Source organism: Salmo salar, chromosome 06 (genome assembly GCF_965601325.2).
Source record: "Salmo salar chromosome 06, fSalSal1, whole genome shotgun sequence".
Taxonomy (NCBI): domain Eukaryota; kingdom Metazoa; phylum Chordata; class Actinopteri; order Salmoniformes; family Salmonidae; genus Salmo; species Salmo salar.
Window position 1 is genome coordinate 75,854,172 of NC_138296.1, and position 18,018 is coordinate 75,872,189.

The 18,018-nt window shown below is 46.6% G+C and overlaps 1 protein-coding gene across 1 annotated transcript in view; it reads right to left on the reverse strand.

Moving 5' to 3' along the window:
- The window catches only part of fig4a (FIG4 phosphoinositide 5-phosphatase a), a 109,476-nt gene that overhangs the window by 39,575 nt on the left and 51,883 nt on the right, over positions 1-18,018 (reverse strand). Inside the window, exon 17 of the mRNA XM_014205487.3 lies at positions 1,232-1,370. Within this exon, the coding sequence (XP_014060962.1) occupies positions 1,232-1,370 (139 nt within the window). The remainder of the gene's footprint in view (positions 1-1,231; positions 1,371-18,018) is intronic.

Below are 18,018 nucleotides of genomic sequence, written 5' to 3' on the forward strand. Positions count from 1 at the left end.
GAAACTAGGATGCAGCTCGACGACAGCCTAACAACTAATACATCATTCCTTTAATTCAATTAAGTCCAGTTTGTGCAAATAAATACAGCAATTATAGGGAGTTGTGTGGCTGGTTGAGAGGAAAAAGACTGACTGCAGATTTCATTTGTTATGATAATAACAGAGCCATCTTGGCCTTTGTAACTGAATGGTGGAGTGGCCACAGCAATCTGGGTCTGTCATTATGACTGCAGCACAACCACAAAGAATTGACTGAACACAGTCAGACAGGTAGGCAGACAGATCTGGGTCAGAACATACGAGAAGAGAAAGGGAAAGAGGGAGTGAGAGAATGGAAGACAGAAAGAGAGGAGAGTGAAAGACAGTGAGAGGCGGTGAGAGGGCGTCAAAGTAAAAATAAAGAATGAGAGAGCGAGAGAGAGCGGTAGTAGAGGTCTGCTACCCTACCTGAGCCAGACGGGCACCGACATTATACATGGGGTTAGGGACGGGTAGGGACTGTTTATTCATCAGTAACTAGGGTACGGGCAGGTCACTAACATTATGAACCTGTCATATCTGACTAAGATCATAACATGGTGTCAGAAGTCCTTCAGGAGAGATTATTTAACAGAAAATAACAATTTTCCTTCAGCTCTCTGAGTTGAGTGATAAAGTAGCTAACAGCTAACTGCTCTCCAGTCTCTTCATTGAGCAGAGCGGCCCAAGCAAAGCCATTGCTATGGATACTCAAGAGCAGAGTGAGCTGCGTGCACGGAGCCAATGACAGACAGAAAGGAGCAGCGAATGGATTTACTAAGGGAGGAAGTTACTTCTGATTTTGGGTTTTGGGCAGGGCCTTAAATTTGCCAGAAGCAATCAGGCCTGGGTAGGGTAGGGCCTGAACATCGCGGGCATGGTTAGGGCTCGGCTTAAAATTCATGACCGTGCAGAGCTAGAGGGAGCGAGGGGGTGGAGAGGGCGTGAAATAAAAAAGAAAGAATGAGACAGAGAGCGAGCGGGTCCGAGAGAGAGGGACCAAGAGAAAGAAATGGAGAAGAGACACTTAACCATAAAACACGCACACTCAGACAAGCTTGAGCGAGCACGCACGCACGCACACACACACGCAGCTGTTCTGCAGGTAAGCCGCCCCTAAAAGAAACACAGATGTAGCTGGTAATCTTGTTTAAGTGATCTCCCACCAGGCATATCAGCGTGTGAGTACGCATCTGCCGTGGTGTGTGTGTACCTGCGCCTGTCGTGGGTCAGTGCCATAGAGTTCCTCTGGTGCAGATAGAAGTCAGTGGGCAGCTCCCAGAGGTGAGGCTTAGACTCTGATGGCTGGTACACCTGCAGAAACAGGTTGATGGCATCCTGCCGGTCTGCATCTGAGACAGAGAGAGTCACAGAGACGACGATACGATAAGCACAATATGTACAAGACCGAGGTGGAAGTAACAGGAAGTAAATGTATCCTTTGCGTCCACATCACTAAGGAATTAACACAGTCCACACACACCCACACAGTTGTGAAGAGGGCACGACAGAGCCTCTTCCCCCTCAGGAGGCTGAAAAGATTTGGCAGGGGTCCTCAGATCCTCATAAAGTTATACAGCTGCACCGTTGAGAGCATCTTTACTGGCTGCATCCCCGCTGGGTACGGCAACTGCAAGGCACCCGACCGCAAGGCGTAACAGAGGGTGGTCAGTACGGCCCAGTAGATCACTGGGGCTGATCTCCCTGCCATCCAGGACCTCTATACCAGGCGGTGTCAGAGGAAGGCCCCAAAAAATGTCTATGACTGCAGCCACCCAAGCCATAAACTGTTCTCTCTGCTACCGCACAGCAAGCGGTACCGATGCACCAAGTCTGGAACCAACAGGACCCTGAACAGCTTCTACTCTCAAGCCATAAGACTGCTAAACAAGAGCTAATCAAATGGCCACCTGCTGCTGCTACTGTCTATTATCTATCTTGTTGCCTAGTCACTATAACCCTACCTATGTGTACATTTACCTCGTACCCCTGCACATCGACTCAGTACTGGTACTCCCTGTATATAGTCAAGTTATTACCTCGTACCCCTGCACATCGACTCAGTACTGGTACTCCCTGTATATAGTCAAGTTATTACCTCGTACCCCTGCACATCGACTCAGTACTGGTACTCCCTGTATATAGTCATGTTATTACCTCGTACCCCTGCACATCGACTCAGTACTGGTACTCCCTGTATATAGTCAAGTTATTACCTCGTACCCCTGCACATCGACTCAGTACTGGTACTCCCTGTATATAGTCAAGTTATTACCTCGTACCCCTGCACATCGACTCAGTACTGGTACTCCCTGTATATAGTCAAGTTATTACCTCGTACCCCTGCACATCGACTCAGTACTGGTACTCCCTGTATATAGTCAAGTTATTACCTCGTACCCCTGCACATCGACTCAGTACTGGTACTCCCTGTATATAGTCAAGTTATTACCTCGTACCCCTGCACATCGACTCAGTACTGGTACTCCCTGTATATAGTCAAGTTATTACCTCGTACCCCTGCACATCGACTCAGTACTGGTACTCCCTGTATATAGTCAAGTTATTACCTCGTACCCCTGCACATCGACTCAGTACTGGTACTCCCTGTATATAGTCAAGTTATTTGTACTCGTCATTGTTATTCACTGTGTATATATTCCTCGTGTTACTTTTTCTTTCTTTAACTCTGCATTGTTAAAAAAGTACCCAGATGTAAGCATTTCACGTTAGTCTACGCCTGTGACAAAAGTAAATGTTCTACAGTAACAACAAGTAAATGTTCTACAGTAACAGAAAGTAAATGTTCTACAGTAACAGGAAGTAATTATTCTGTAGTGTTGGTCAGTTGGCTCAGATTTGACCTTAAATCAGACTAAGGACTTCAAGGTGCCCACACGGTCATTTTGGAGCCAGATAAAATGATAGATAGATAGATAGATAGATAGAGAGAGAGAGAGAGAGAGATAGAGATAGAGAGAGAGAGAGAGAGAGAGAGAGAGAGAAAAGGAAGATAAATCATCTAATACAACTACATGTACATTAAATGCTCCAGGGACTCCTGTGATGAATGCATCACGGATGGGAAAACATTAAAACCAGACGGTTTGTAGGTGTGGCAGATGGGTGCTGTAGAGATCATCGTTCGGTCGTCTGCGTGTCATGTGTTGTACCATGTTGTGGTGACACGAGGTGTGATTGATTAGGTTCCTACACCTCCCTCTCTGCTGCGCAGCCCCGTACTAACGCACTTAAGGGCCAAGGCGGGTAATTAGCTGCAAAACGAGGGTGTTTGGCTGCAATTACAGGCTCTTTCTATCTCTCTCCCTGGTAATTTCTAGAAGTAATTTTCATCATATTCAATAAATAAATCAGGAGTTAATGTCAAACAATGGAGGAATACACGCAGCCACAAACATCAAGGAGAAGAACATGTGTTTTTTACATGCGTGTGTGCTCGGTGTGTGTTAATTGTACATGGGAGGCAGGTTAGTGTGTGTTAGAGCTTGTGTTCCTTTAATTCAACACTATTGTTTCTCTGTTCTGTACATCCTCCACAGATGCAATAGATTCCGCATGTAGAATGTGATGTCAATGCTATACCTGTCCCTCTAAGTTATATACTTCTAGATGACTGTTGTTTTGAGAAAGGGGTTACAGCTCAAGGGAAACACTTTGCAAAACAGTTGTGGAGCTGGTGTGTGTGTGTGTGTGTGTGTGTGTGTGTGGTCTCCATCATGAAACATGACATATTTAGTGAAGGACCCTATGACATCATACACAGGTGAGCTCCAAAGCTCACGTCCGGCCAAAACTTTGACATGACCTTGAGAGTCAGTGAGGCAAGAGTAATATTGGGGCAATGACCAAATAGAAACATTAGCCTTGGCTGTGTGACTGAAATCACACACCGTCCCTGACCCACACAAACATCCTGTATCGTCAGGAACAGTGTGAGAGGAGAGGGATGATGAGGGGAGAAAAAGAAAAATGGGAGGAACCCAGAGGAAAGAAGGTAGAAAGGCAAAACAAGTATTGCCGTGAAACCGACCATTTTGCATCTTGTCGCATGCTTCAGTCACCACTGACAGGTGCACAGGCCGTACACATGTTACATCAGTTTCCAAGAAAGACACCTGACGCTTCAAAGAGATTTACAAGGCAGAAGGTCCCTGAGGCTTTATACCTGTTCTATTAAGAAGTTGCCTAAGGACTAAAGGTAACATGGAACGAAGTTGATCACAAATACAAAGTCACCAATGTCTTTGTTATACAACTGTTGCCAACCAAGGATAAAAAGATGCTTCAAATGAAAACTGAGATGACCGCATTAAAAGATAACTGTATAGACTACATGCCTATACATTTCAATCAATCATATTGAAATCAATTTCATGCTAATTCAATTGAGTTGTATTTTGCTCATTGGAGGCTACAGTCTGAAATCTCAATATATTTCATGGTGTAGCATGTGCACATTGTTATATGGTAATTATAGGGTAAATGCCTATGAGCATTAGAATAAGTCGCCTCAATATTTGCAGCCATAGGTGATAATCTCTCTCTAGAAGCTGATCTGTGGTCAGTATTGTGGAATTAATCTCCTAATGTTCAGGTAGGCCAAGACTTTAATTGAGGAAGCTGATCCGAGAGCAGCGCTGCTTGACTTTCGATCACATGGCTCAACTACACACTTAGCAAAATGTTCTCTCTGTGTGGAGTTTTGGGAAACGCATGTTACATCTTCGCAATGGAAACAGGATGCACCTGAGCTCAATTTCAAGTCTCAAAGAAAAGGGACTAAATACTTTTGTAAATAAAAAAAATCTGTTTTCACTTTTTCATGATAGGGTATTTTGATGAGGAAAATGTTTTATTTAATCAATTTTAGAATAAGGCTGTAACGTAACAAAATGTGGAAAAAGTCAAGGGGTCTGAATACTTTCCGAATGCACTGTATGTACTTCAGCCAGAAAGAAATATGTGTCCCCTAGAACAGATTGAATTGCAGATGTTTTCAGCTCTAACGATGTTCCAACATTCAACTTGGACACAATACTGTACAGACTCATCTAAGAACATGTAATAGCTCTTTCTCTTGGATGTCAGTTACAGTCCAATCTTCTTTGAACATCTTGCCATTGAACATCTTGCCATAAATTGAACAACAAAGTAAAATAAGCCTATGTAAGCCTATGAATGAATAAAAACCCTCAATTACAGTTAAGAAAAAAAATCTAGTTCAGAATAGTCTAATAGGGAGACAGACTGTTGGGCTGAGAGGGGTAGGAGAGAGATGCTACAGTAAGAAAAACCAAATGAGAGTTGTTTTAGCATTAGTGACGACAACGGGGGTGGTGACTCAACACAATAACATAATAGGAAAAGGAAATGCAATCATGGGAAATAAGCACTGTGACAGTCTGTCTGATCCCATCCTCAGTGGCACAGTAGTTTGGCCTTTTCACTTCTTTTTTCTCTCCATCTTTTTGGGACCCGAGTGCTGTGAGGGATGAAGCCTAAATCATAGTCCACAGATTCTAAAGACGCGTTAGTCTCGTGTCCCATTGTGACATAGCTACGCCCGAATGTGCACCTCCCCACAATTCCCAAACAACGTGGCTCCGGTACATGTCCTTGAATCATTTGAACGTGTTGACAGTTGGAGAAATACACTCCTTCAAATTAGTGGATTCGGCTTTTTCAGCCACAGCCATTGCTGACTGGTATATAAAAACAAGGAAACAGCCATGCAATCGCCATAGACAAACATTGGCCATACAGGAGAGCTCAGTGACTTTCAACGTGGCACTGTCATAGGATGCCACCTTTCCAACAAGTCAGCCCTGCTAGAGCTGCCCCAGTCAACTGTAAGTGCTGTTATTGTGTAGTGGAAACGTCTAGGAGCAACAGCGGCTCAGCCGCAAAGTGGTAGGCCACACAAGCTCACAGAACTGGACCGCCGAGTGCTGAAGCAACACTCACTAAAGAGTTCCAGACTGCCTCTGGAAGCAATGTCAGCACAATAACTGTTCGTCAGGAGCTTCATGAAATGGGTTTCCATGACTGAACAGCCACACACAAGCCTAAGATCACCATGCGCAATGTCAAGCGTCGGCTGGAGTGGTGTAAAGCTCGACGCCATTTAACTCTGGAGCAGTGCAAACGCGTTCTCTGAAGTGATGAATCACACTTCACCATCTGGCAGTCCAATGGATGAATGTTGGTTTGGCGGATGCCAAGAGAACGCTACGTGCCCCAATGCATAGTGACAACTGTAAAGTTTGGTGGAGGAGGAATAATGGCCTAGGGCTGTTTTTCATGGTTCGGGCTAAGCCCCTTAGTTCCAGTGAAGGGAAATATTAACGCTACAGCACACAATGACATTCTGTGTTTCCAACTTTGTGGCAACAGTTTGACACTGTACAGACAGTTTGTCGAGATCCATGTGGAAGAATTTGACTCGCCTGCACAGAGCTCTGACCTCAACCCCATTGAACACCTTTGGGATGAATTGGAACGCAGACTGCGAGCCAGGCATAATCTCCCAACATCAGTGCCCGACCTCCCTAATGCTCTAGTCCCCGCAGCAATGTTCCAAAATCTAGTGGAAAGCCTTCCCAGAAGAGTGGATGCTATTATAGCAGCAAAGGGGGGACCAACTCCATATCAATGCCCATGATTTTGGAATGAGATGTTCGACAAGCATTCTTCTGGACATGTAGTGTAGCTTGACCTGCGTTGAAAATTCGAAAAGTATGAACGTCAACGGTCCAATATTCTAGAACACTGCTGTGCGTACAAGTTTTGGACAGTGATGGACGCTTAAGGGTGGGAGAAGTGTCAGCTCTGTCGTACTAACCGTCAGGCATAGATGACACATCTGGGTTAACCAGCACTCAGTCTAACTGTTACTGGCCAATCAAAACGATCCTGTATCTATATTAGTCTGATGACAGACATTGGTTGGTGCAGGGAGAGTAGGGTGTGTGAGGACAGAGGAAGACAGTGACTCACCACTCGACATCACACACGGAGATGTTGCAATTGACTTCTGCAGCCAAAAGAGAAGAGGAGTTTGTGTCGTCTCTTGATGAAATGCTCTACTCAAACCCAAAAGGGAAAAAGGGTGGGTTTAGTGTGGAACGTTAGTCTTGAACGTGCTAACACACACACAAGCTCACTAACGAATACCTGGCCACAACACTGACATCAAACTGATTCCCACTCAGCAGAAGAACGAGTTAGAGTGGCCCCTCATCCTCTCACAGGCCCTTGAGGCCCTCTTTTCTCCCACTCCATCGCAGCCAGGCCCCAGCAGATCTTATTGTGGATATCTTATATGACGCCTGGGGTTCTGGTGTACGTCATTTCTGAACACTAATAACAATGAGGATAGTTTCATCCTGAACTAGAGAACAGTAAAGTTTCATTGCCACCACAATCAGATGACTGTGTGTGTGTGTGCGTGTGGGTGTAGTCAACACAAGGTAAATTACATCAACCTAGGGAGGTACGGAAGACTTCCATTTAAAAAGATCAGGACGCAATAACAGACATAATAATAATAATCTCATCCAAAAGAAAATGATTTTCCTCCATATTCCAATAATACCATTTCTCCATTTAGGCCTAACTGTTTTGTATTTGTATTTATTATGGATCCCCATTAGCTGCTGCCGAAGCAGCAGCTACTCTTCCTGGGGTCCAGTAAAATTAAGGCAATTAAGGCAATACTGTTGACTGGATTATTCCCATGATTCACTTGGATTGAGTTAAACTAAACATGGTCCCCAGTAAAACACTCCAGGGTCACTTTCCTCACTAAAGTTTGAGGGAGACAGGAAGTCAGGAAGTGCTACACCACAGAAAACACTGCTACACCACAGAAAACACTGCTACTCCTACTGCTCTCTCCTCGTCTGACCACGTGTTCTCGCATACCCCGAGAGCATCTGGTCAGCGGGGTGGTAGCACTGGAATCCTCATCTCTCCCAAGTGGACATTCTCTCTTTCTCCCCTGACCCATCTGTCTATCTCCTCCTTTGAATTCCATGCTGTCACAGTCACTAGCCCATTCAAGCTTAACATCCTTATCATTTATCGCCCTCCAGGTTCCCTTGGAGAGTTCATCAATGAGCTTGACGCCTTGATAAGTTCCTTTCCTGAGGATGGCTCACCCCTCACAGTTCTGGGTGACTTTAACCTCCCCACGGCTACGTTTGACTCATTTCTCTCTGCCTCCTTCTTTCCACTCCTCTCCTCTGTTGACCTCACCCTCTCACCGTCCCCCCCTACTCACAAGGCAGGCAATACGCTTGACCTCATCTTTACTAGATGCTGTTCTTCTACTAATCTCACTGCAACTCCCCTCCAAGTCTCCGACCACTACCTTGTATTCTTTTCCCTCTCGCTCTCCTCCAACACTACTCACTCTGCCCCTACTCAGATGGTATTGCGCCGTCGCAACCTTCGCTCTCTCTCTCCTGCTACTCTCTCCTCTTCCATTCTATCATCTCTTCCCTCTGCTCAATCCTTCTCCAACCAATCTCCTGATTCTGCCTTCTCAACCCTCCTCTCCTCCCTTTCTACATCCTTTGATTCTCTATGTCCCCTATCCTCCCGGCCGGCTCGGTCCTCCCCTCCTGCTCCGTGGCTTGACGACTCATTGCGAGCTCACAGAACAGGGCTCCGGGCAGCCGAGCGGAAATGGAGGAAAACTAGCCTCCCTGCGGACCTGGCATCTTTTCACTCCCTCCTCTCTACATTTTCTTCCTCCGTTTCTGCTGCTAAAGCCACTTTCTACCACTCTAAATTCCAAGCATCTGCCTCTAACCCTAGGAAGCTCTTTGCCACCTTCTCCTCCCTCCTGAATCCTCCCCCCCTTCCTCCCTCTCTGCGGATGACTTCGTCAACCATTTTGAAAAGAAGGTCGACGACATCCGATCCTCGTTTGTTAAGTCAAACGACACCGCTGGTCCTGCTCACATTGCCCTACCCTATGCTTTGACCTCTTTCTCCCCTCTCTCTCCAGATGAAATCTTGCGACTTGTGACGGCCGGCCGCCCAACAACCTGCCCGCTTGACCCTATCCCCTCCTCTCTTCTCCAGACCATTTCCGGAGACCTTCTCCCTTACCTCACCTCGCTCATCAACTAATCCTTGACCGCTGGCTACGTCCCTTCCGTCTTCAAGAGAGCGAGAGTTGCACCCCTTCTCAAAAAACCAACACTCGATCCCTCCGATGTCAACAACTACAGACCAGTATCCCTTCTTTCTTTTCTCTCCAAAACTCTTGAACGCGCCGTCCTTGGCCAGCTCTCTTGCCATCTCTCTCAGAATGACCTTCTTGATCCAAATCAGTCAGGTTTCAAGACTGGTCATTCCACTGAGACTGCTCTTCTCTGTGTCACGGAGGCTCTCCGCACTGCTAAAGCTAACTCTCTCTCCTCTGCTCTCATCCTTCTAGACCCATCTGCTGCCTTTGATACTGTGAACCATCAGATCCTCCTCTCCACCCTCTCCGAGTTGGGCATCTCTGGCGCGGCTCACTCTTGGATTGAGTCCTTCCTTACAGGTCGCTCCTATCAGGTGGCGTGGCGAGAATCCGTCTCCGCACCACGTGCTCTCACCACTGGTGTCCCCCAGGGCTCAGTTCTAGGGCCTCTCCTATTCTCGCTATACACCAAGTCACTTGGCTCTGTCATATCCTCACATGGTCTCTCCTATCATTGCTACGCAGATGACACACAATTAATCTTCTCCTTTCCCCCTTCTGATAACCAGGTGGCGAATCGCATCTCTGCATGTCTGGCAGACATATCAGTGTGGATGACGGATCACCACCTCAAGCTGAACCTTGGCAAGACGGAGCTGCTCTTCCTCCCGGGGAAGGACTGCCCGTTCCATGATCTCGCCATCACGGTTGACAACTCCATTGTGTCCTCCTCCCAGAGTGCTAAGAGCCTTGGCGTGACCCTGGACAACACCCTGTCGTTCTCCGCTAACATTAAGGCGGTGACCCGATCCTGTAGGTTCATGCTCTACAACATTCGCAGAGTACGACCCTGCCTTACACAGGAAGCGGCGCAGGTCCTAATCCAGGCACTTGTCATCTCCCGTCTGGATTACTGCAACTCGCTGTTGGCGGGGCTCCCTGCCTGTGCCATTAAACCCCTACAACTCCTCCAGAACGCCGCAGCTCGTCTGGTGTTCAACCTTCCCAAGTTCTCTCACGTCACCCCGCTCCTCCGCACACTCCACTGGCTTCCAGTTGAAGCTTGCATCTGCTACAAGACCATGGTGCTTGACTACGGAGCTGTGAGGGGAACGGCACCTCCGTACCTTCAGGCTCTGATCAGTCCCTACACCCAAACAAGGGCACTGCGTTCATCCACCTCTGGCCTGCTGGCCCCCCTACCTCTGCGGAAGCACAGTTCCCGCTCAGCCCAGTAAAAACTGTTCGCTGCTCTGGCACCCCAATGGTGGAACAAGCTCCCTCACGACGCCAGGACAGCGGAGTCAATCACCACCTTCCGGAGACACCTGAAACCCCACCTCTTTAAGGAATACCTGGGATAGGATAAAGTAATCCTTCTAACCCCCCCCCAAAATAAAAATATATAGATGTACTATTGTAAAGTGGTTGTTCCACTGGATATCATAAGGTGAATGCACCAATCTGTAAGTCGCTCTGGATAAGAGCGTCTGCTAAATGACGTAAATGCAAATGTTAGTTGAAGAGGAGAGAAGCCATTTTGTCCCCTGTAAGGTGTCAGTGTGACTGAAGGGAGATATTTTTTTGTTTGTTAATTTAACATTTATTTAACTAGGCAAGTCAGTTAAGAACAAATTCTTATTTACAATGACGGCCTACCCTGGCCGAACCCGGACGACGCTGGGCCAATTGTGCGCCGCCCTATGGTTACCAGAATATGGGTCCTGTGGTGCTGGTAGACTGAATGTTACACTGGGGGATGTTATGAGGATGTATAATTCAACGTGGTGAAGGAAGCCTAATTATCATCAAAATTAGTGTGGAGGTGGGCGAGTGTGTGTGTGTGTGTGTGTCCATGCAAATGTAATGCATGTGTGTGTGACTGTGGATCTTTGTACGTGTGAGGGTGATTCAGAAGAAAGTGCTCTGGGAGACCGAGGAGGGTTTCTACAGCTCTGTTGTTAAATCTTCCAGCAACAGGAGATGTAGGAGACCGAGACGAGGGGAAGCCTTCTAATCAACCCCGTGTCTACAGTGTTCTGAACAGTAAAGGGCTGTGAACTAAGACGTAGAGAGACTGTGATTTAAAGGGAGAAAGGGAACACTTCTAAGCCAAGAACACAACCAGATGCACTTAGTGCTGTGTAAAGTAGATTTTATATACTCTGTTCTAAAGTACTCCAAGGCAATAGAGTTCCACCCATAGAATTAGAACAGTCAATTAATAGGATCTCTATGGTTCCACCCCTCTGCTCTAACTCTTCCCCACAATGTCGTGTCCTCAAACAATGTAGCTGGTAAATACAATAAATAAATCAGTACTGGACACATTTACAGTGGTTGATTTATTAGGGTCTTTATGGCAATGCTGAAGACTGATGTGAAGAAGGGGGATAATGTATAGCTCTCTACATAGTGTTTCTCTACCAGAATAATTTACAGCAATTAGTCTCCACTGTAATGCAAACTGTGTGTGTGTGTGTGTGTGTGTGTGTGTAATCCCGTGGGAGAGAGATAGGGTGTGTAAACATCACATGATGTATGACATTATTACGAGGTTGCCACTCGCCGTACACTGGGTCTGCAAACTCATTCTAGATTTTATTTGAAATGTAACTAAGGAGTTGGGAGGGGGGGGGTCACATTATCTGACGGAGAGAGCATAGAGGTAGTGGGAGCAATGGTTCAACAGTAGTTGGAGAAGTGGAGGGGATGAGGTGGGGGGGTGGGTGAGGGGAGAAGGTAGAGTGAATGAGGAGGGGAGAAGGGAGAGTGGATGAGGAAGGGGGCGGGAGAAGAGGGGGATGGGAGAAGATGAGGGGATGGGAGAAGAGGGGAGAAGGAAGAGTGGATGAGGAGGGGGACGGGAGAAGAGGAGGGGGCGAGGAGGGGAGAAGGAAGAGTGGATGAAGAGGGGGGCGGGAGAAGAGGAGGGGGTGAGGAGGGGAGAAGGAAGAGTGGATGAAGAGGGGGGCGGGAGAAGAGGAGGGGGTGAGGAGGGGGACGGGAGGAGGGGGACGGGAGAGAGGAGGGGGTGAGGAGGGGAGAAGGAAGAGTGGATGAAAAGGGGAGCGGGAGAAGAGGAGGGGGTGAGGAGGGGAGAAGGAAGAGTGGATGAAGAGGGGGACGGGAAAAGAGGAGGAGGTGAGGAGGGGAGAAGGAAGAGTGGATGAAGGGGGGACGGGAAAAGAGGAGGGGGTGAGGAGGGCAACGGGAGGAGGGGGATGGGAGGAGAAGAGGGGGTGAGGAGGGGAGAAGGAAGAGTGGATAAAGAGGGGAGAGGGAGAAGAGGAGGGGGTGAGGAGGGGAGAAGGAAGAGTGGATGAAGAGGAGGGCGGGAGAAGAGGAGGACAGGAGGGGAGAAGGAAGAATGGATCTCCCCTCCCTCACTTCCAAGGCAGTTATAGTCAATGAACTAATCCCTGATCATAATCTTGATGTGATTGACCTGACTGAAACATGGCTTAAGCCTGATGAATTTACTGTGTTAAATGAGGCCTCACCTCCTGGTTACACTAGTGACCATATCCCCCGTGCATCCCGCAAAGGCAGAGGTGTTGCTAACATTTACAATAGCAAATTTCAATATACGAAAAAAATTACGTTTTCGTCAATCACTTTTTATAGCTACTGTTTATAGCTACTGTTTACATATACAGCGTTCCTCACTGAGTTCCTATCGGACCTTGTAGTCATAGGGGATAATATTCAAAATTTTGGTGACTTTACTATTCACATGGAAAAGTCCACAGACCCACTCCAAAAGGCTTTCGGAGCCATCATCGACTCAGTGGGTTTTGTCCAACATGTCTCCGGACCTACTCACTGCCACAGTCATACTCTGGACCTAGTTTTCTCCCATGGAATAAATGTTGTGGATCTTAATGTTTTTCCTCATAATCCTGGACTATCGGACCACCATTTTATTACGTTTGCAATCGCAACAAATAATCTGCTCAGACCCCAACCAAGGAGCATCAAAAGTCGTGCTATAAATTCTCAGACAACCCAAAGATTCCTTGATGCCCTTCCAGACTCCCTTTGCCTACCCAAGGACGTCAGAGGACAAAAATCAGTTAACCACCTAACTGAGGAACTCAATTTAACCTTACGCAATACCCAATACCGCAATACATTTTTGACATGCTTTTTTGTCGATGTTTTTGTTGTTATTCTGTCTCTCACTATTCAAATAAACCTACCATTGAAATTATAGACTGATCATTTCTTTGTCAGTGGGCAAACGTACAAAATCAGCAGGGGATCAAATACTTTTTTCCCTCACTGTATCTCTTGACACAATGATGAAAATAATCATGGCCTCTAAACATTCAAGCTGCATACTGGAACCCCTTTCCAACTAAACTACTGAAAGAGCTGCTTCCTGTGCTTGGCCCTCCTATGTTGAGCATAATAAACGGCTCTCTATCCACCGGATGTGTACCAAACTCACTAAAAGTGGCAGTAATAAAGCCTCTCTTGAAAAACCCAGACCTTGACCCAGAAATATTTAAAAAAAAAAAAAAATCGGCCTATATCGAATCTCCCATTCCTCTCAAAAGATTTTGAAAAAGCTGTTGCGCTGCAACTCACTGCTTTCCTGAAGACAAACAATGTATACGAAATGCTTCAGTCTGGTTTTAGACCCCATCATAGCACTGAGACTGCACTTGTGAAGGTGGTAAATTACCTTTTAATGGCGTCAGACCAAGGCTCTGCATCTGTCCTCGTGCTCCTAGACCTTAGTGCTGCTTTTGATACCATCGATCACCACATTCTTTTGGAGCGATTGGAAAGCCAAATTGTTCTACACAAACAAGTTCTGGCCTGGTTTAGATCATATCTTTCGGAAAGATATTAGTTTGTCTCTGTGAATGGTTTGGCCAACTGTAGATTTCAATGTTCCTCAAGGTTCTGTTTTAGGACCCCTATTGTTTTCACTATATATATATTTTACCTCTTTGGGATGTCATTCGAAAACATAATGTTAACTTTCACTGCTATGCGGATGACACACACCAGTACATTTCAATGAAACATGGTGAAGCCCCAAAATTGCCCTCGCTGGAAGCCTGTGTTTCAGACATAAGGAAGTGGATGGCTGCAAACGTTCTACTTTTAAACTCGGACAAAACAGAGATGCTTGTTCTAGGTCCCAAGAAACAAATAGATCTTCTGTTGAATCTGACAATTAATCTTGATGGTTGTACAGTTGTCTCAAATAAAACTGTGAAGGACCTCGGCGTTACTCTGAACCCTGATCTCTCTTTTGACGAACATATCAAGACTGTTTCAAGGACAGCTTTTTTCCATTTACGAAACATTGCAAAAATCAGAAATGTTCTGTCCAAAAAATTATGCAGAAAGATTAATCCATGCTTTTGTTACTTCTAGGTTAGACTACTGCAATGCTCTACTTTCCGGCTCCCCGGATAAAGCACTAAATAAACTTCAGTTAGTGCTAAATACGCCTGCTAGAATCCTGACTAGAACCCAAAAAATTGATCATATTACTCCAGTGCTAGCCTCCCTACACTGGCTTCCTGTTTAAGGCAAGGGCTGATTTCAAGGTTTTACTGCTATCCTACAAAGCATTACATGGGCTTGCTCCTACCTATCTTTCCGATTTGGTCCTGCCATACATACCTACACGTACGCTACGGTCACAAGACTCAGGCCTCCTAATTGTCCCTAGAATTTCTAAGCAAACAGCTGGAGGCAGGGCTTTCTCCTATAGAGCTCCATTTTTATGGAATGGTCTGCCTACCCATGTGAGAGACGCAGACTCGGTCTTAACCTTTAAGTCTTTATTGAAGACTCATCTCTTCAGTAGGTCCTATGATTGAGTGTAGTCTGGCCCAGGAATGTGAAGGTGAGCGGAAAGGCACTGGAGCAACGAACCGCCCTTGCTGTCTCTGCCTGGCCGGTTCCCCTCTCTCCACTGGGATTCTCTGCCTCTAACCCTATTACAGGGGCTGAGTCACTGGCTTACTGGTGCTCTTCCATGCCGTCCCTACGAGGGGTGTGTCACTTGAGTGGGTTGAGTCACTGACGTGGTCTTCCTGTCTGGGTTGGTGCCCCCCACTTGGGTTGTGCCGTGGCGGAGATCTTTGTGGGCTATACTCGGCCTTGTCTCAGGATGGTAAGTTGGTGGTTGAAGATATCCCTCTAGTGGTGTGGGGGCTGTGCTTTGGCAAAGTGGGTGGGATTAAATCCTGCCTGTTTGGCCCTGTCCGGGGGTATCATCGGATGGGGCCACAGTGTCTCCTGACCCCTCCTGTCTCAACCTCCAGTATTTATGCTGCAGTAGTTTATGTGTCGGGGGGGGCTAGGGTCAGTCTGTTATATCTGGAGTATTTCTCCTGTCTTATCCGGTGTCCTGTGTGAATATAAGTACGCCCTCTATAATTCTCTCTTTCCTCCTTTCTCTCTCTCGGAGGACTTGAGCCCTAGGACCATGCCTCAGGACTACCTGGCATGATGACTCCTTGCTGTCCCCAGGCCACCTGGCCGTGCTGCTGCTCCAGTTTCAACTGTTCTGCCTGCGCCTATGGAACCCTGACCTGTTCACTGTGATTACGATTATTTGACCATGCTGGTCATTTATGAACATTTTAACATCTTGGCCATGTTCTGTTATAATCTCCACCCGGCACAGCCAGAAGAGGAATGGCCACCCCTCATAGCCTGGTTCCTCTCTAGGTTTCTTCCTACGTTTTGGCCTTTCTAGGGAGTTTTTCCTAGCCACCTTGCTTCTACACCGGCATTGCTTGCTGTTTGGGGTTTTAGGCTGGGTTTCTGTACAGCACTTTGATATATCAGCTGATGTAAGAAGGGCTATATAAATACATTTCATTTGATAAGGAGGGGGCGGGAGAAGAGGAGGATGTGAGAAGATGAGGGAGCGGGAGAAGAGGATGAGGAGGGGAGAAGGAAGAGTGGGGCGGGAGAAGAAGAGGGGGGCGGGAGAAGAGGAGCGGGGTGAGGATGAGAAGGGGGAGAGGATGAGGAAGGGATGAGGAGAGGATGAGGAGGGGGAGAGGATGAGGAGGGGGGAAAGGATGAGGAGGGGGTGAGGGGAGGAGGAGGGGAGGAGGGTGAGGGTGAGGGGGGAGAGTATGAGGCGGGGTGAGAGGATGAGGAGGGGTAAGGAGAGAGGAAGAGTCACTAGTGGATGAGTAAGCAGTGGTGTCATAAGGACAGGGCAGGGGTGAATGGAGTATGTGTGTGTTTATCGGGGGATCCTGAGTGAGTGTGTTGCCATAGTAACAATACGGGGGTGATGAGTGAGTGGTATGAAGTGGTAATACCTCAGAGGCACCGTTACCTCGGACACACTACTACCTACATAAGAAATCTCAAACTAGGGCTGTCAAGAGAGACTACCTAGAATCAGGATGCCTGAAAAGAATTTGCAACGGTAAAAGTATTTTCGTTATGACAGATAATGCGTGTGTGTTTGTGTGAGCATGTGGGTGTGTGTGTGCATATTTGTGCTTGCGAGAATGAGAGACCATTCTGTGTACTTCTGGCCCTTCTTTGTGACACTGTGTTATCAAACCTCCAGACGAGCTTCAAAGCTCTTAAATGCAAGTAAAACTAAATGCATGCTCTTCAACCAATCGCTGTCCACACCTGCCCGTCCGACTAGCATCACTACTCTGGACGGTTCTGACTTTGAATATGGTAAGACTGTAAACTCTCCTTCCAGACTCACATTAAGAATCTCCAATTCAAAATTAAATCTACAATCGGCTTCTTATTTTGCAACAAAGCATCTTTCACTCATGCTGCCAAACATACCCACGTAAAACTTACTATCCTACCGATCCTTGACTTCGGCGATGTCATTTACAAAATAGCCTCCAACACTCTACTCAGCAAATTGGATGCAGTCTATCACAGTGCCATCTGTTTTGTCACCAAAACCCCATATACTATCCACCACTGCGACCTGTATGCTCTCGTTGGCTGGCCCTCGCTTCATATTCGTCGCCAAACCCAGGTCATCCAGGTCATCTATAAGTCTTTGCTAGGTAAAGCCCCGCCTGATCTCAGCTCACTGGTCACCATAGCAACACCCACCCGTAGCACACCCGCTCCAGCAGGTATATTTCACTGGTCATCCCTAAAGCCAACTCCTCCTTTGGCCGCCTTTCCTTCCAGTTCTCTGCTGGCAATGACTGGAACGAATTGCAAAAATCACTGAAGCTGGAGACCTATCTCCCTCACTAACTTTAAGCATCAGCTGTCAGAGCAGCTTACAGATCATTGCACCTGTACATAGATCATCTGTAAATAGCCCACCCAACTACCCAATTTAAAAAACATTTTTTACATTTTACCTTTATTTAACTAGGCAAGTCAGTTAAGAACAAATTCTTATTTTCGTTGGCGGCCTAGGAACAGTGGGTTAACTGCCTTGTTCAGGGGCAGAACGACATATTTTTACCTTGTTAGCTCGGCGATTCGATCTTGCAACCTTCCAGTTACTAGTCCAACGCTCTAACCTCTAGACTACCTGCCGCTACCTCATCCCCATATTGTTTTTGTTTTTTTTGCTCCTTTGCACCCTAGTATCTCTAATTGCACATTCATCTTCTGCACATCTATCATTCCAGAGTTTAATTGCTAAATTGTAATTATTTCGCCACTATGGCCTATTTATTGCCTTACCCTCCTAATCTTACTTCATTTGCACACACTGTATATAGACTTTTCTATTGTGTTATTGATTGTACGTTTGTTTATTCCATGTGTAACTCTGTGTTGTTGGTGTCGCA